The 19519-nt window shown below is 41.1% G+C and overlaps 1 protein-coding gene and 1 pseudogene across 2 annotated transcripts in view; one reads left to right on the top strand and one right to left on the bottom strand.

Annotated features, from left to right (window-relative positions):
* CACNA2D1 (calcium voltage-gated channel auxiliary subunit alpha2delta 1) overlaps positions 1 to 19519 on the bottom strand; it is a 521978-nt gene that overhangs the window by 92552 nt on the left and 409907 nt on the right. For both annotated transcript variants that reach the window (XM_062209404.1, XM_062209489.1), the window contains exons 8-10: positions 17899 to 17968; positions 15387 to 15437; positions 13034 to 13133 (exon numbers count right to left, since the gene is read on the bottom strand). In XM_062209404.1, coding sequence (XP_062065388.1) covers positions 13034 to 13133; positions 15387 to 15437; positions 17899 to 17968 — 221 coding nt within the window. The remainder of the gene's footprint in view (positions 1 to 13033; positions 13134 to 15386; positions 15438 to 17898; positions 17969 to 19519) is intronic.
* LOC133765142 (zinc finger protein 330-like) lies at positions 5136 to 6563 on the top strand (annotated as a pseudogene).

Here is a 19519-nt window from a genome sequence, read left to right as displayed (position 1 = left end):
TAATTCAATTAGGAAACACAGGTCTCATCTAGGCCCTTTCTCTCACAAAATCCCTGCCACCATCACTGCACAACCACAATCTCCTCCGAGCTTCAGTGTCTTACTTTCTGAAACAAAAGTCTGGGCAAGAACTGGAAGTTCCAAAATGATGACCTGGATCTCACCTGATAGTGTGACAATAAAAAGCAAAACCATAAATAAGGACTATTGTATATATAAATCAAGTGAAAGAATTATCATATTATAATTATAAACATACAATATGCTTGCTTACAATGATAAATCATCATATGTCAAACCTTTAAATAGAATTTTCATTTTTAAACAAATGTTCCCATTCATTTGAATCACGATATACTCAATATTCAGTCTGTTCCTTCTTGTTCGAGTGTTCTACAGATTTCTAAAAAACAGTCTTGTGTATCATATTTATTACATTGTGTTTATATTTGTCTACAGAAATATTACAGTTCTCTAATCGTATGCATTTAGAAGAATTGCCAGCAATCAATTAATGCCATGCTACTCTTTCACTTCGAAGCAATTTGTATTTAGTTCATCTCTGCCTGACAATTATATATTCTCAGCCATCTCTTAATAAACCACAGTGCAATTTTGATTCTACAGAACTTGTCTATCTGGAAATATGGGGCTTTCTTCCCCACTCCATTATTCTCAAGACACAGTAATCTTATGGGTATTAGTTCTACTACAAATATTTTTTCATAGCCCTGTGGAAATTTGAATGTCAGCTTCCAAAAGAAAAACCTAAATGAAATGATCAAATGATCATATACTCTGGGATCAATTTCTGTTTAACAACACTGTGATTCAGACCTGATCAATATGTCCATTAGGTACATGGCACCTAGAGCTGATTACCTGGAAAACATGCCCTCGTTGAAACCATGGCAATCACAGGGTGGTGATGACTTGTCTGCTTACAGAACAGAGTGATGGGCATATCTGTTTGCAGACTGGAGATACCTCAGCCCTGATAACTCGAGTGAGGGGACTCTGGTCTTCTAAGAACAGAGATCATGAATTGACAAGGCCTAAAGCCCAACAGATTATTATCAAGCCCCTTCTATCAGGTTCTATTTGCCTCTCAATCAGAAAAATTACTTGTAGCTTAGACAGCACCTTTCTTAGCTCCTCTAATAATGACTCTGTCCTTTGTTCTAGACCCTGTCTAGTGCACTTGGGCCTCATTCCTTTGTAATCATAACCTCTACTCTACCACCAATGGCTCTACTCCCAACCTGTGTGTACTGATGGTCCTCTTCCCCACTTAATGCTGTATAATTGTTCAGACCTGGTTAAGGCCACTCTTAGGATCATTGGTTACTATCCTCAACCTGTCTTTTGTGACCTTGTCTAAATATGATCAGAGTCGGGGAACTTGGAAGGCTTCCATAGCCTTGGCAACTCATGACGACAGCCTAGGGTGGTTACTGGCGCCATAAACTAGAGTGTCAATTTGTTGGGTCAACAACAGGAGCCACTGTGCGCTTGCTCCTGATGTGGGATCCCTGTCCTTAATGTACTGTACATTTTGATTTAATGCTATAACTAGTACTCAAACAGTATGTTTCACTTTGTGTTTCTATGTGGGTGCAAACTGTTGAAGTATTTATACTAAATTGATCTGTATATAAATAGAATTGAAAATGAATCTTGATGTGAATGGAAAGGGAGAGGGAGCGGGAGAGGGGAGGGTTGCGGGTGGGAGGGAAATTATGGGAAGGGGAAGCCATTGTAATCCATAAGCTGTATACTGGAAATTTATATTCATTAAATAAAAGTTAAAAAAAAAAAAGATAACCAATAGAAGAAGATTAAGATCACCTGATATCATTTACCTCCTGAAACCACTGGGAACATTACAGCATTCTGTTCACATTATTTTTCACTTTACCTAAACTTAAAGACATTTAATGGGCTGTTTCTCTACATAGTATCTTGTTTCTACATTCTAACAAAATCTTCTGAAGATTTTTCTCAGATATTAAATATTCTTCTATGGCATTATTTTCTACAGTATAGTTATGATTAAAACATGTACAGTATATTTCATATTTTTGCCTACAAATAATAAACTATCTTAGCATAAAAAAAAAAAGAAATATGACCACTAGACCAGTGGTCAGGCACCAGTGAGGATGCACACGTCCCACATATGAATGTCTCTCAACCATCCCCAGCTGTGGCTCCAACTCCAGCTTTCTGCCCATGCAGACCCCAGGAGGCCACAAGTGATGCCTCAAGTAGTTGGGTCCCTGCCACTCACCTGGGAGACCTGGACTGTGTTCCTGGACTCCCAGACGCCACTCACCCACAGCTGGTGTGGGCATTTTCAGAGTGAACCACGTGAACTTCTCTCTACCTCTCAAACAAGTAAATCTAAAAGTTAACACAGAAATCCTGATGCCCTTCTAGCACTGCGACAACGGACAGAAAGCAGTGTCAGTTCCAGAATGACCGCTGTGTGCACAGAAACAATGCACACACAGTAACTCCTGCACGGAGTGGTGCTGCTGCTCCCCGAGAAGCCCTCATTTACGGGGAGGAGGGAACCAGGGGTACAGCAAACAAAGAGCACACGGAAGAAACATTGGATGAAGAGCAATGCTGTGGATACAGGAGAAGTGTGGTAGAATGACAGAGGATGGCTAACGTGACGGAATAATCAGATTTGGAGTGAGATCAGGAGGACGCCCCTGAGAAGGCAGCATCGGAACAAAGAGCTGAGCAAAGCTGGGGGAGGTGCCGTCTGCCAACTGGATGTGGACGCATCAGGATTTACGCCACGGGGAACGGAAAGGGCTGCCAAGCAGTGCCTCTCTGCACGGACAAGCACCACGCAGGAAGGACACACATGTTCATGGACTTCACCAGAGAGTGCTTGTAAACGGGAAGTGGCATCTGGCTGGGAGCAACAAGCGGTGGTGAGAGCCACCACCAGCGGGGAACGAATGACACTGCCCGGTAACTCGGCCCCACTGAGGTCAAATACACAGGTGAAAAGTACGGGGCTTGGTTATGGGATAGACAAAGACCTCAGTAGTGACAATCCCTAAGCACAAGGTTAAGTGGGGCAGACGTAGGCAGGAGTGAAAACACACTTTGCAATAATTTGCAAAGGGTAAGGTTAGTAAGCATGAATTACTGAACAAAATATTAGAAAGGTAAACCAACTGTAGGAAAAAGTAAATGCCCGGTATATGCATCTGAAGTTTCTAAGAAAAACTGAAAGAATTATTACTTTAGGACATAGCTCCTTACATCGTAACAAAAAAAGATTTTCATGTCTAAGATGTATTTTAAGTTATAGTGTTTACATTAAAGTTCTCAAATGCTTTTTTAGTCCCTGAGAAATTGGCTGAAATGGGATGTTGTTTCATTAACAATTAAGATTAAAGTGTTTGCATTGTGCAAATCAGTACTTCCAGTACCAGTTCACATTTTTCTTTCTTTGGAATTTCAAGTCTACTAAATAATGAAGAGCAAATATAATAACTGAATGTAAATAATTCTGAAGAATTCTACTCTGTGTGTAGTTCAGGCCAGCCTAAACCACCCCTTTTGCCTATACTCAAAACAAAATGAATATAACTTGAAAAACTAACCAATAAGTACCGACACACAGTCATTTCTCAGTCCATCAAGCTCCAGCAAATGGATCAATAACTTTAAAGAATTTTAAAGTGAATGAATTTCATGTATTTCATTTATACAGATTTAACAGCTACTTCCCACTCATGCTCCAAGCATCCACCCTCCTCCTTCATTTCTTATTTTTTCTTTTCATTTTTATAATAGGATACTTTCAGATTATTTTATAATCACAAGCATAATCTTCATATTTTTAAAGACAATACCTGAGTTAGAATTAAAATATCTGCCTTCCCTTGAATGTTACTTTGCGGTTTTAAAACCACATAAACAACTAACTTCCAAGTACCAGAAACTTAGTGCACCATGTATGTAATTATTAAAGGAAAAAAATATTTATTAGACTTGTCAACACCTAGCTATAAACTATCCCTATATCTGCAAAGCATCGCTTAATTAAAACTCAGTAACCTTGATTTCTTTGGCCTGTTCTTTTAATCCCTACATTCTCCTGTTTTTCAGTGTTATTTCTTCATGCTCCACAATATCTCTATGTGTCTTTCTAAGGCAGATTGTTTTTAAAAGTACTTGTCTTTACCTTTAAAGAACAAGTCTCTGGTAGCAGAATCTTGATTCTTCTAAATGACCTTAATTCTGCTCCTTCTTTCTGTAACCCCCACCAAAAGCCAACGACTATGAAAGAAAATATCCCACAAACACCCACAGAATGAAGAATTCCATAAATTACCAATCTGTTAAAAATCCAGGTTAGTGATAAACATGAGGAATTATAATAATAAGTCCCAGAAAGATGTGTCTGAGTCCCTTCCTTCTGATCATCTAAAACCTGCACTGTGTTCCTGGGCTCCCACGGTCCACTCACCCACAGCTGGTGTGGCCATGTTCAGAGTGAACCACATGGACTTCTCTCTCTAGCTCTCAAACAAGTAAATCTAAAAGTTGACATACATATCTGATGCCCAGCTAGCACTGCTATGATGGACAGAAAGCAGTGTCAGTTCCAGGATGAGCACAGGCGTATGTGTATCTGAATAGCAGTGAATGGATCAAACCCTGTGGGAGGCTCACTTGCAGGGCTGGCCAGGTGCATCTTGCTCCTGGGTGGTGGAGCTTGAGGCTCTGCATTTACGGCCTCTGTTTGATGTAAGGTGAGGGTGAGGTTCACACTGTCCGGCCCCAGAGGACATCTTACATAGCAAGAGTAGAAAGTGTGACCCTTTCATTTGTGACATACCTGAGCTATGGAGCAACATCAAGATTTCCTGAACTCTTAAATGGATGGTTATTCCACCAGATATGAAATGAAATTACTCTCCCAGATGTCGTTTGCAACAAAGCTGCAGCAACATGCTAAATACCTTTATTTTATTTGGGCTCAGGACAAACCAAGGCCTGTGTTGAGCCCTGGCTTATGAGTAGGATTTACTGCACTTGCAGCCCAGCCACCCAGCAAGGGTAAGCAAGGTTGGCCCAGCCCATGTGTGAGAAGGAAGGGAAAAATGCCTAAAAGAAAGTCTGGTGCGAGGAAGAATGTGGAGAACTATGGAGAATGCTAAAAACAACTAACAGCATCAAGAAGCACTGTAGATTTAGCTGAACACCCACGGAATGCTTCAGTGGAATGTGACCAACTGTCAGAGATGGCAGAAGAATTGAGCATTAGTTGCTATTTTTGTAATTCTGTACAGCAGTTTCCAATCCATGCACAGTGTGGGAAAACAAAAGTGCATGATGTAGTCTTGCGACTGTGTCATAGAGCATGCTGGTGTGTGCAGCACTGGGACTGCCTTGGTGGATGCGATATGTGGCTTCGGTAAAACCTGGGTGGACCATGTTAGGAACGTCTCAGTACATGTGACAGTGCCTGCCCTCTATTGATGCTGAGTGTGTTGAGTGTGAACCAGGTGTAGGGGATCATGGAGGCAGAATACTCAGTTGCTATTTTTGCTCTTTCTCTACGAAGATGATCAATTCCAGCATCAAGCCAGCTGCCAGCATTTAGCAGTAGAAATATATAAGGGTGTTTTCATGCCATCAGCTTGGTCCACATTCGTGTCTCCACTGTAAGGCTTGTTTCTGAGATGAGCAAACAAAGAGCAAGGTGTTGAAAGCAATGGGGCTGGCATTGTGCAGCAGCAGGTTAAGCAGTTGCCTGTGATGCCAGCATCTCAGATGGGTGCAGGAGAGAGTACTGGCCGCTCCACTTCTCTGGCCTTGTGACCATTTGGGGAGTAAACCAGTGGATGGAAGATCTCTTCTTTTCTCTCTGCAACTCTGCCTTTCAAAAAAAAATTAATCATAAAAAAAATTCCTTTGAAGAAAGGGAAACAATGATCATTTGGGGGCCAGCACAGTGCAGCCCCTTAAGCTGCCACCTGCAATGCCGGCATCCCTTATGCGCAGCCAGTTCAAGTCCTGGCTGCTCCACTTCCTCTCCAGCTCTCTGCTAATGCATTCAGGAAAGCAGCAGAGGATGGCCCAAGTGCATGGGCTCCTGGCACCCTTGTGGGAGACCTGGATGGAGCTCCTGGCTCCTGGCTTTGGCCTGGCCCAGCCTTTGCCATTGAGGCCACTTGGGAAATGAACTAGCAGATGGAAGATCTCTTTGTGTCTCCTCTTTCTCTCTCTCTTTCTGTAACTCTGCCTTTAAAATAAATAAATAAACCTTTAAAAATATGTGTCAGCAAAAAAAAAGGGGAACAGCCTTCAGGTCCTAAGTGTGGCCATGCAACTCAAGAGACCAAGGATTTTGGCAGGTCAACACAGGCCAGCAGTGAAGAGGGCAATGGAGCTTCTGGGTACAACGCTGATTGGAAAAACCTTTCATCTGATGAATGTGGGAGGGTGGTTACCAGGAAGAGGATGAGGAGGCAGGCAGAAAGGATTCTGATGCTGAGCCATCAGACTTACTCACTGGTCTGAATTGAGAGAGGATCTGTGCCAGTGGTTATGGTCCCTATGAGGAGGAAGGGAACCAGGAAGCACTGCTTGCCCGCTGGTGTCCATAGGCGAGAGGGGCAGGAATGTATGTGTGCCTGATGAATTGCGTGCAGATGTCTCAAAATCCTACCATTTTGGCCTTGGGCAAAAGACTAGTCACATTTACTGGGCCAATAGGTTGGGCATAGTATTTTTATGGGAACTGATAAAAACACTGCTTATCAATTCATTATATCTCATTTTACAAAATGTAGTAGATAAAATGAATTACTGTATTTTTATGTCTGTCCACAGAATGAATGTTATCATCTAAATTGTCATTAAGTATTATGTTATCTTTAGTTGTCATGATATTTATGTTCTTTTGGCAACTGGCTCATCCAGTCTCTTTCTTCACAATGTATGTCCTGAACGTGCTAATTAGCATTCCTAAATGTATTGACAAAGTGACTATTTGGCCGTTTTTTGAGAGCCATATCAGAAACGCTATCACTACAGATGTGTTCCTCAGGCAATTTCATTTCTTTTTGAATAAATCTAGTATTTCACATTCAAAGAAAAAAAGATGAGCACTTAAAATTGTGTCCCACTTGCCGCCCAGAGCAACTCCGTATGAAAACCAGCCCCCACTCACTCCATTGATTTTCAACAGTCCAGCCTGGAACTGTGACGTGCCTGGGATTTTGTCCTCATTGCAAGTTCAGAAGTTAGCCTCCTACAGTTTCAGAGAAAACAGAAGGGACACCACAAGCCCTCCGGCTCAGAGACAAAGGGCAGTTTAACAATCAATAGCAACAGCTCTAGTTCCCCAAACCCTAATTACTGCAGGGTACAACGGAGGAGGGCCAGGGGCCACCTGTGCAAGCCGGGAGGTGTTTTTTGGGCAAGAATCCCAAGATGAGGAAGGGCTTGCTCTTACGCCAGGGTGGCTGGTGGCTGGCCCCTGCTCCCTTCCAGAGAGAGACAACAGTTTAACTACTCTGCAGTTTAAATCTCTTCCGGGGAAGGTGATGTCTCTATCTTTACTATCTTAGACTGTACACAAATCTAAGCAAATTGCTTGCTAATGCTTAGACTTGAAGAAATAAGATAGGCCCATGATGAATGTTACCCGACAGTGGGTAGAAGAGCATTAGAAGGTAATAATATCAACAATATTAGTGACAGTAACACTCACAGTGGACAAGCACTTTCCATGTGACTTTTCCTCTGACGCTTTGGCAAGTTCTATGCGATTCTGTCGACATTTAAAGAGATGGAGCCCGTGTTGGTGTAGTGGGCTAAGCTGCCGCATGCGAAGCTGGCATCCTACAGAGTGCAGGTGTGAGTGCTGTTTGGAGCCCTGGCTGCTCCGCTTTTCAATCCAACTCCCTGCAAATGTGACCCGGATGGACTTCCTGATTCCTGGCTTCAGCCTAGCCCAGCCCCAGCTGTTGCATCCATTTGGAGAGTGAACCAGGAGACCAAAGATCTCTGTCTCTCCTCCTCCCTCTGTAATTTTGCCTTTGAAAAAGAGAATGAGACAGAAACTGATAATCCTGAAGACACTTTTACAAGGTCGTATAACCAGTAGTTTCAAAGCTTCCAAACTGTCCCTAATGCAATTCTACAAGGACTTATGAAAATCAGTATTGTCTGAGAAGAGTGAGCAGCAGACCACTAAACCAGGTATAAGCCTTATAATGTCATTGATGCGGAACAACGTGTCCATGGGTCTGTGCCATCAAACCGCTGGTCTCCACTCCATCTGATGCAACAAATGCCGGTGCTGCATGCCATGGAAAACAAATGCTTTTGGGACCTTAAGAATATCATATTGAGAACTATGGTTTGTTCATAATGAGATGCCTGAACCACAGGCCTGCCTCACACAGAGGTCTGGGCCAGGAAATCGGTAGCCTGCACTGGGGGTAAAGATTCTAGTTGGAGTACCAACCATGCTCGCTCAAGCCTCATTTCACATCTGTACTTAGAGACCGTCGATTCTAGAACTGCCGCTGCTCCGTGACTGAAATTTAACAAAAGCTAGAAATTTTTTTTAAAAGAAAACAGTTCTTCAAATAAACAACAGCAAAGATGTTGTAAAGAATGATATTTTTATCCCCCCCCCCCTTTTTTTTCTGGTGAGAAACCTGACAGTATTGGATAAGGACCAGGCATTAGAGCAGCTTCCAGGAAGAACACTCCAAGTGCTTCACCTTCCTCACAACAACTTAAGAACTGGATCAGATTCCCAAGCGAGAACATTTCCCTGAAACGCCTCAACATCTCCTTCGGTTGTTAACTTTTCACCCAGACAGCAGACATTTTTCCTTCCATCCTCTCCTGGCGTGCAGTATTTTACTGCTCAGATGTCAAACTCCCTCACACTCCTAAACAAATCCCGCTCTCTTGTGCCAACATCTGAAATTTTGCCTGTAAATCAGAACATGCTGGGATGGAATTGCTGCTCCTATCATCTTCCACTCCTCCTATCAAAGCATGTAAGGGGATTAGTTAGAAAACAGCTACACTAAGCTTGCATTTCAGCCCTGTCTAGCAGCAGGCTACCTTTCGGCAACAAAGACCAGCCCTGGAGAGAGTAGAAATACTTAGTAAGGATGCAGCATTAGTTCTGCCATCTTATAACATGATCTAAGCATGAAAATTACCATTCTGAAAAGGAGAAAGAAACTTAAGACGTCAAAACGTACAAATAAGCTGCTTGATTTTTCTCTCGTGGTTCAAGGCAGCTTTGTTCAAGTATTAATACAGATGGCACCGTAAGTCATTCAAGGAATGGCACCCTCATATGCACAAGGTTGCAGAGAAAAGCGTGAGGCTCTGTGGGTAAATTACCATCACAATCAATTTTAGAACCATTCCTTAGCTTCCTCACTGCCTATCACTGTGCATCCGTGAAGACACAAGAGCTGAACTCTGCAGCTTTCCTGAGCATTCAAAAAGCATCAGAGAGAAAGGACAGCACACACTTCTGTGCACAAGTGTGCACTCACACCACACATTACGGCACTGTCAATATTTCTCTAAGACTCTCCATATCATTAAATCTGTTTAATGAGAAAGGCCTATCTGTTCAAGACAAAACTATAGTTTTACCTCCCGCTCACCAAAAGGTAGCAAACGGCTACAAATCAGGTTTCCCCTCCATTCCAATGGCTCTGCCCTCAAGAGGAAGAATGCAGGAGTGTGGGAACCGAGGGGAAGAAGTAGGAACATCCCCTCTCCTCATAGCTCAAAATGATCCACGTGGGAAATCTGTACTTCCAATCCCTGCAACTGTGGATTTCACTGAAAACAAATCTGCTCTGTTGGAGTGTAGGGAGAAGAAGCGTGTTGGGCAATGCTCCTTCCTACCAGGGTCACAGCAAGGTTTCACTCAACTTAAGTCCACAGCTACTATGCAGACACTACGAGCCTCTCATGCCTTACACCAGTATGCAAGCAGAACAAAACATAAAGTTATCCTACTGACAGCGTCAGGACTCCAGCTGACCTGGGGATTATCGTGAGGTCTGTAGCTGCACAGCATGGGGAGGGGTGACAATGCAGGGGCTCAGAAGACTCACTCTAGCCTTTCGTGACAAGTGACAACTGTGAAGGGACAAATGCAGAAGGTGCTGTTTGAGTGGGCATAGAAAGCACAGACCCCTAGGCTCCTGGGCTGAATGTTTTGGTCATCCCACCAAATAAGTTACCAGCATAAGAGCTCGCCGACTGGGAGGGAAGGTACGAGGGCTGTTAGAGGAGAAAAAATATAAATAGTGACCTTGGTTCTGACCCAAGCAACATACCATCAGGATGCATGAACCTTGGTTCCTTTGTTTCTGTATTTCATATTTGTGACTAGTCTCCACTGTTAGTATCACTGATTGGACAAGGTAGCTGGCCAGCCTTCCAACAACAAACACCTAACATTTTTTGGGGGGTTCAGTACTCCCTGTTGTGGCCACTGACTGTTCTACTGACAAATGGAGAAGGCCGGTATAGGACTCTCCATCTTCTTTGGTTTTTTGATAGAATAACTCTGGAGCGAATGCTCTGTGTAGCTTGCAGAATTATTCAGCCGAATAAGTTCATTTACAGTAAATTAAGGTCCTTGAATTGGCTTCCTTCCTTCACCTGCCTCACTCCCAACTCCTCGAGTGGCCTCCCTGTGATCACCTCCCATATAAACTAATTATCCCTGAACCAATGAATGAGGCTCACTTCCCAGAAAAAAACAGATTAAGATATTAACCACATTTAATATCTGCTAGTTTTATACACATTGCACTATGTTCCTCAAATCTGCACTGAATATAATGTTTTCACAACTCTATCTTTTTTAAGACTTTCTCTTCTGTTACGCCAAAAAAAATATTTTGTTAACAACCATCTCAGTGCCTTTGTAATGAACAATGTTTATAACAACACGAAGTAAGCATCTTTCCTGATCGTCTCGTTAGAGAGATCAATCACTACGTGTTACTTGTTTGTGTTCTGCTGAAACAAATGTGAGCTGACACATGGCCGTCAGATGGTAAAATCAGACGACATGAATCAGAGATCTATGTAGTATCAGGTTTCACTAAATAATGTCAGTGTGTAGACAAACTAAAGGAGTCCGAAAGGTTTACGTGAAACAGACGGAAATTTAGATGGAAAAGATGTCTTCCCAACTCCTTCCCGTGTTGGCGATGCGTCCTTCAGCCCCCATGGAATGAAGCATCAGAAAGAACTTGCCCGGGCTGCTTGCATAATTATTTACACTACCAAACAGCTTCGATTTATCCTGCCTCATAGAATTGAGTCCTGTTTACCATAGCTACCCTTGGACAGGGATACCAAACGAAATGTTTTTTAGACCTGAATTCCCTTCCTCTCAATAAATAACATCAGTCTTGTTGCAGCAGTTGATGGGGGATTATACCAGCTCTCCTGCCTTCTTTTTATCCCCTGGTGGAGCCCTTCCAGGGAAAGCAGTAAATCTGTCGCAAACCAGCTGCTTCAACATCTTCCCCCCAAGTGATTTCAGAGACAGATCCATTCTTACCCGTTCAATACAAAACAGCCTTGTCGCAGATTCCTCCTCCACAAACATGTCTATGGGTGTTTCCCTTTCAAATATGAAATTGTGTCCACCAGACATTGGAATATTTTCCATAAATTCTATGAGTTAAAATAAGGCATGATGAGACCTGCACTGTGGCGAGTGGATTAAGCCACCGCCTGTAATGCAAGCATCCCATATGGGTGCTGGTTTGAGTCCCAGCTGCTCCACTTCTGACCTGGCTTCCAGTTGATGGCCTAGAAAATCAGCAGAAGATGGCCCAAATATTTGGGCCCCTGCATCCATATGGGAGACCCGGATGAAGCCCCTGGCTCATGGCATGAGCTTGGCCCAAATCTGGTCAATAAGGCCATCTGGGAAGTGGACCAGTGGATGAAAGATCTCGATTTCTCTTTGTCTCTCTCTCTCTCTCTCTCTTTCTTCCCCTCTTTCTCTTTGAACTCTACTCTTTCAAATAATAAATGAATCTTTGAAAAAAAAATTTTTTTTTTGACAGGTAGAGTGGACAGTAGAGGGAGACAGAGAGAAAGGTCTTCCTTTTGCCGTTGGTTCACCCTCCAATGGCCGCTGCGGCCGGCGCGCTGTGGCCGGCGCACTGCGCTGATCTGAAGGCAGGAGCCAGGTGCTTCTCCTGGTCTCCCATGCGGGTGCAGGGCCCAAGCACTTGGGCCATCCTCCACTGCACTCCCTGGCCACAGCAGAGAGCTGGCCTGGAAGAGGGGTAACCGGGACAGGATCGGTGCCCCGACCGGGACTAGAACCTGGTGTGCCGGCGCCGCAAGGCAGAGGATTAGCCTGTTAAGCCATGGCGCCGGCCTGAAAAAATTTTTTTTAAGAATGAGGCAATGTAACACTCATTTGCTTTGCTGGCATCAAAGTTCAGTTTCGTCTAGCTTAGAGCAGGAAGATCGAAGATGTATCTTCAGAAATAAGACTTTAGTAAGAGCACATTCAAATGTCTATTGGTTCTTGTGTTAATAAGAAAAACATACTTTCAAAACATAATACTTTATGGATATGTATCCAGGATGAAAAAGGAGCACCACAATGAGTAGAAAATTGAGATAGAATCATACTGCCAAGCTCTACTTAGAAGTTCAGCAGTACCAGTGAGTAAAGAAAGAGGCTCACATTACGTGTTTACGCTCTTGAGTGAGGCAGAAAATGTGAGAAGCTTCATTCATATTCATTACTTCAACTATTTCCCCCAGGAATCAACTCTTAGAAACGCAAAAAGGAGCCTGCCATGGTACATGGGAATAAGGAACTAGGACAAGACAGCTCAGCGAGACAGTCTTGTGAGCTACCAAAAACTTCTGTTTCAATAAAAACAAAGGATTTGAAGTCAAGTGGAGACAGAAGTTGCAGATTTACACCAGGAAAATGCAGTCATCTTCTACTTACTGAAGCCACGTTCACAAAATCATCATCTGAGAGGGTTTCCAACATTTCGGAGACGGATGTCCGGATGAGTTTAAGTGTCAATCCACTAACGCTTCCACTCCTGTAAGAGCAGACAAAGGGATCCACACGTGTTGCCAGGGATTTTATCAATACAGTGAGGTCATTTATAGAATATGCAAATGATACCTTGGTCTTTATGAGTAGAAGAGGAAAAAGTCTGACTGACTGATAAAGTGGGAATTACAAGAAGTCTTGCCCTCCCCGCTCCACCCTATCAGTACATACACATTCCTAACCGAAATTACAAAAGTTGCCTGTCAACTGATTAAAAATAAAGATGCTAATGGCATATTTGCTCATTCAGAAAATATATCTTAAATACTGGCTCCGTTAGCCAAAGGTTAAAAGGCACAGTCACTGCCCTGGGGAGCCCATTGTTTGACTTGGTTAAATCAATGCTATAAAGCCCATTAAAGGTTGGTGGGCAACAATGCCCTGTTCTGCTCCCCAATGCGGATGGTTATCTCTAGGGCTTGGCCTTCTCTTGTCTCTACATATTCTACATTTCTATCATCTTCTATGAACTAACCTCACCAACTTACAGAGTTGGCCTTTCATCTCTAGGAAGTACCCGCCCCCATTGTGCTAGCTCTCAAGGTTTTCTTAGTTTCACTCTTTTACCTACTTGCTAAAAACTGAGACTCAATGTCCAACATTGCAACTATTCCCCAACATGTTCAATGATTTATGTCCCTGATATCAACCAGTCTGTGTCTTGGTCATCCAACTTTTCTCCCTCCCCACTCAGACAACCTCCCTCGTTCCTTTGGCTTCACAGTATCCAAGGCCGTGGTCTCTGCAGCCCTCTCCTCTCTGGCTCAGTCCTCACAAGGTGAAGTTCCTGAAGTAACAGCCACTCCCTCCAGCGCTCAGTCACCTCCTCCTCATGCTAACAGGCAAGAATCCTGGAGACAGGTCCAGGAACTTCTGAGACCAGATGGTCAGCCACTAAATATCCAACAATACATCAAAGTGCTATCTTCCTTCTGTGGGTTCCTTTAGCGCCGCCTCTCACTCTTTTTCTCTCTTACTTTCTGCAATTATCTTAGTTCCTTGAGAATGGGGTTTTGCTTTCTGAATCATTTTTGAGATCAGGGATGACATCCTGGTCATCTTTGTCTCTACATTATGCCATTATATGTAGAAGAATCTCAGTACATCTCTGTGGAGATAATTTCAATGTATGGTTATTTCAATTTCATACACATTTTCAATCTAAGGATATGCATTTGGCTTCCAGAGATATTAATTTGAGAAAGTATTTCTGGAAGTTACTATATAACCAACAGAATGATAAAATATTGGACTGTCATTTCAATTTGTGCATGAGAAGAACTTCATGGACTCACTTCTAACACCCAGAATAATTTGATTAAGGCAACATGTGGCTAAAATGCCTTTTATAAATTAAATAAAAATTAACATTTAAGTTACATTTGTCAAATTCAATAATCTCTCTATCTCAAGCTGGGTTATAAGGCTTTGATAACTAATTTTAACTTTTTAATTTCAGATCAAAATGGGAAAAATCCAAATGTTGAGATTTGCTTGTAATAAGTACTTATTTGCCTACAAATCATTATATTTTTCTTCTTCCAAAGAGCCAAAAGACCTATAAGGATATACTCTCTTACTCTCAGTGCTTTAATTAGTTGATATTAGTGTTAAAAAGTACATCTCCATAACAGGACATAATCTTTTCAGTGTTCACATGTGCATACTCAATCTTATTAGAAATGTGTACATATGCACTCAGACATATAAATTAACTCGAAACAATGAAACAAATAAGTAAAATGACCTGTGTAAAAACTCTTGGAGCTGTTCTTGCAAATCAGTATTTCCCTTGGAAAAAGTCCCAGTACTGACATTTAATATTTATCTCTTTTGTGACCAAATTCCTAAAGGTTAATTGAATCATAAATGACAAAGTGCCAGCTAAAATGCTTCTATGTTTTTCTCCGTTTTTTAAGATAAACTGCTTAGTTTTAGCAATCCTGTTCTTTAATATTGTTCAAAATGTACAGCAAAATTAGAATTAAGTGATTTTTCTAAACACTTGAACTTTAGAAACATATTTTTCCATTCTAACATAGATTCTTTCCATTTTAATAATAAAATTTTGTTTCCTTTGCTACTGGCTTAACATATCCTCTTTGGATATAAGTCAACATAATTATTCTTTAGGGTCTTTTTTTGACCTATCAAAGATGTCTTGGTTCCAATATATGGCTGTTATTTGTAAACACTCCCAAATCCTCAGTGTATAAAGATGGAATGTTGGGCTACTCACACATCCACCAGAATAAGCATATCTTTAGGGGATGCAGCACCTTGGATGTACCTGAAACAGAGAGATAAATACTTTTTTCTCTTGCAAATCATCAAACATTGATGTTTATTGCAATGATATTTACAGATCTCTGAGGTAAGGCATTTCCCTGGCACAAACATACTTCTATTCTGTCTCAGGAGAGGATGGTTTTTTATTCACAATGTCAGCTTGAAGAAAGGTATATTTAACATAACATCAGAGATGCCAGAGGCATGAGACTTTAAATGTATTGTTCTGATACTTGTAACAAAAGAAACATTTTAATACTGGCAGGAAAAATTTAACTTCAGTAATGACAGTCTTTGGAAAAAAATTATTCTAAACACCATTTGTGGGCCACAGGATTGAAAAGTCAGTTTAACAAGTGACAGACTGTCATATTTTTAAGTGCAAAACACTACATGGTCTAAGAACATAAAAGAGCAACTCAACAAAATGAAACAAACCAGTAATCAGAAATAGTGAACTCTGTAATGTTATTAATGAGAATTTCAAGAGGTGATTCTCTACTGTGTTTAAGAATCATGGGGAGAATCAGTTCAAACTGTTGATTCCCAAATTCAACCTCAGCCATAAAAATCAAAATCTCTTCCTTTGAAAGAGACCTAGAAGAGCGATTGCTTTATGCAGATGGTTGAGCAATTATGGAGAGAAACTGGAGTGCAGGTGACTAACTTGTGTTGCTTGTCTGCCCCAGCAGTGACAGCTGCACCTGCACTCAGCCCTCTACTTATTTTGGAGGTCTCTTTGGCCACCAGTCTCAATCTTACTTCTCAGAAGCCTTCCAAGCAACATGTTAATTGGTTTCCAGACAACATGAAGCACAGAAAAAAATCTACCTAGGACTGTGTGTTGATAAAGCAGAGTTTAAAATCTATACTCACTCTTGTTTCTCTATAAGAAGGGAAGCTGGCGAGGCTGTGGGTGCATTCCCACGAAGGCAAAACTAGTTCACACCACCTAGCATGCTGCTCAATGAGATGAGAGTTCAGGATACTAACTGCTTCTCCTGGTTGTTGGCACTTAATTTCCAAGTTTCTCCCCAAACAACCAAATCCTGAACCTGAACCATGTGATATAGTAGTCTTTGTCTACATGCAACAATCAAGGACATTTTGGAGTAATATTAACAAGAATAACACCTGCCACTATTACACATTGTCAGCATTCATGTAAATTGTCATCGGGAAGTTTAACAGGACATTTAAAGACTTGTAAATATGTCCTTCGAATTGCTTATTAAAATTCTTTGACTCCTATAAAAAAAGTTAGAAATAGCCTGAATGTCCAAGAATAGAAGATTTCTTAAATAACCATGTAATATTCTTTTAAATAATATTAAGGATCTCCTGAAGAATACACACTCAAAGTCATTGCTATTAAAAGGAGTAGGGTATAAAGCACAAAGTTGAATATAAAATGAACTTATTAAAAAGATACATCCAGGGCCAGTGTTGTGGCATAGCAGGTAAAGCTGCTGCCTGTGACATCAGCATCTCATGTGGGTGCCAGTTTGTGTCCTGGCTGCTCTAGTACCAATCAAATTCCCTGATAATGGCCTGGGAAAAGCTGTAGAAGATGGCCCAAGTGTCTGGGCCCCTGCACCCACATGGGAGACCCAAATGAAGCTCCTGGCTTCTGGCTTTGGCCTGGCCCAGTCCTAGTCTTTCTAGCTATCTGGGAAGTAAACCAGCAGATGGAAGCATTCTCATTCTCATTCTCATTCTCATTCTTATTCTCTCTCTCTCTCTCTCTCTCTCTCCCCCTCCCTCCCTCTCTCCCTCCCTCCCTTTCCCTCTCTCTCTCCCTCTCCCTCTGTTACTCAGATTTTCAAAGTAAATAAAAAAATTTGAAAAAAGAAAAGCTCCACACATTAAATTCATTTAACAAAATACAAACAAAATATAATTAATTCTAAGAAGATAAAAATTAACTTATTTCTCCAGGAGACCAGTTACAATCATTGACATTTTTCAAGTGTTGAGTTAAGAGAATGAGTTGTTTCCGTAGTGAGACACAAACAAAAATTTTTTTTGGAAAAATAATAAAACCTAAGCTATCTGAAGGTAACCAGGGGCCGCCCTTACCTTGAGGCCAGTTCTCATTAGTTCACTGCTAGAGGCAAACTACCAATGGAGGCTATCTAATCTTTGCTTGGAGTAAAACTCCACTCCAAGCAAATTGGGAGACTTTCAAGGGAAATACCCACCAGCAGAAAGAGGTTTATGGCTGAGATTGAAGAGAAATCTGAAAACAGTCCACATGCAGTGAATACAATCAATCACTTCAACAATATTCATGTTCGTTCCCTACTGGAACCCATCATTGCCATTTACTCACAACTACAGAGCACATTCAATAAGTAGGTAATATTTATTCCAACTCAATCCTAAAGATTCCTTCACTTTTTAATTTAAAAAAAAAAGTATCCTTTTTTCTGTTTATCTTTTACATGGCTGAAAATTCTTACCATGGTCTTCTGCGTACATCATAAAGATCAATCTTGTTTGGGGTTCGGCTATTATCAACCCATGGAGAAGCTAAAAAAAGAAAAAAAAAAGAGGAATTAAACCAAAATATTGGATATGCTCTCCAAAAATAATATGAAGCATTTTTTTAAATGTCCCTGATAAACAATTTCACTTATCTACAGTAATGTGCCAATGGGAGACACCATTTTGATTTCCATCATATTTTTTATTTTTTAAAATGGAAAACAATACAGCAGCATAGAGAAATGTAACATAAGGCAGGTTTCTCATCAATTATTTCAGAAGTAACTTTTAGACAAAGGTGTTTCCTGGCTGTGAACTTGCGTGTTTCACTAGGTGTTGACGGTTGTCTACTTTCCCCTCTACAATACCAGAAATCTCCAGTTTCAAATGTTTAATCCTTACACTGCTATTCTGATCCAAGAGCCTACTGCCTTGGTCCCTATAGGCCTACTGTTTTTCTGGTATTGTTATTATATAATGGCATAATTTTTGAACCTTCATATTCACATATTTGATAATGACAAACGCTACATGTATCTGCATTGTCTGAAGGAAGGACAGACTACCAATCTTGCTTTGGTTTCACAGCCTTTATCATTTGGCAAGAATTAGAAAAAAGTTTTTATCTAATTTTATGACTCTTAAATGTAATTTACTCTAATTAAGTCTACATTTATTTTAATTTAAATGCCTTACAAAGGTTTACATGCACATACATACATACATACACACACAAACACCCGCACACACACACATACACCTTTGATTAAATGGAGAAAAATGAATGCTGAAAAAATGGATGATAATCTTATGTTAAAAAAAAAATATCTCCTTGAACAGGTTTAGACACTATGAGTCTGGGACGATGCCTAATCCATATGATGTACGTGACACAATCTATTTTGCCCTTTTCTTTCCTGAGAAAATCTGGAAATTATGGAAGATTTTACTCAGGTTTCTCAGCCAACGAGAATAATTTGGCCAATTAGAATATGTCAAAAAAATTTATACAGCTAAGCCCTTTCTTGACTGTGAATCTCTCTCATTAGTGGCTATCTTATAACATGATTTATTCTTTTTAAATGACTCATCACATTTCCATGAAGCAGTAGGTTTTAACAGAGCACTCCTCCCACAGTCTTCTACTGACAGAGGGAGTGTACCTGAAATGGCAAATCTGCTTTAATTCTTGCATTTGCTGAAACTGAGAGCCAGTGATATAAATTATCACTTTTTTTTTTTTTTGACAGTAGACCTAGAATTAAGTAACAAGCAAGCTGGTAGACAAGTCAGTTCTCTTTCAACTAGCTCTCCATAAAATCTGACTCCTCGAGTTAAAGTCTTCGCGGTAAGGAGCACACATCTAAAGCGACTGTATCCTGCTTGCAGTACTATGCTGCACTGGTACATTTATAGCCTCTCAACTCCAAATGCCCCCTTGCTCGCTGGAACCTTTCAACACTTTAAAAATGTCTTTTTTTTTTCCCCCCTAGCAGGTACAATTTCAAGTTTTGCCAGCACATGTTATAAGACAGACACTGGATGAGAAAAGGCTGCTTGCTTTCTGTTTCTGCCTCCTGGGTTCAGAAGCCAGGC

The sequence above is a fragment of the Lepus europaeus genome, chromosome 1, assembly GCF_033115175.1.
Source record: "Lepus europaeus isolate LE1 chromosome 1, mLepTim1.pri, whole genome shotgun sequence".
Taxonomy (NCBI): Eukaryota; Metazoa; Chordata; class Mammalia; order Lagomorpha; family Leporidae; genus Lepus; species Lepus europaeus.
Note: the sequence above shows the minus strand (reverse complement) of the source record. Positions and strands in the feature narration are given on the sequence as shown.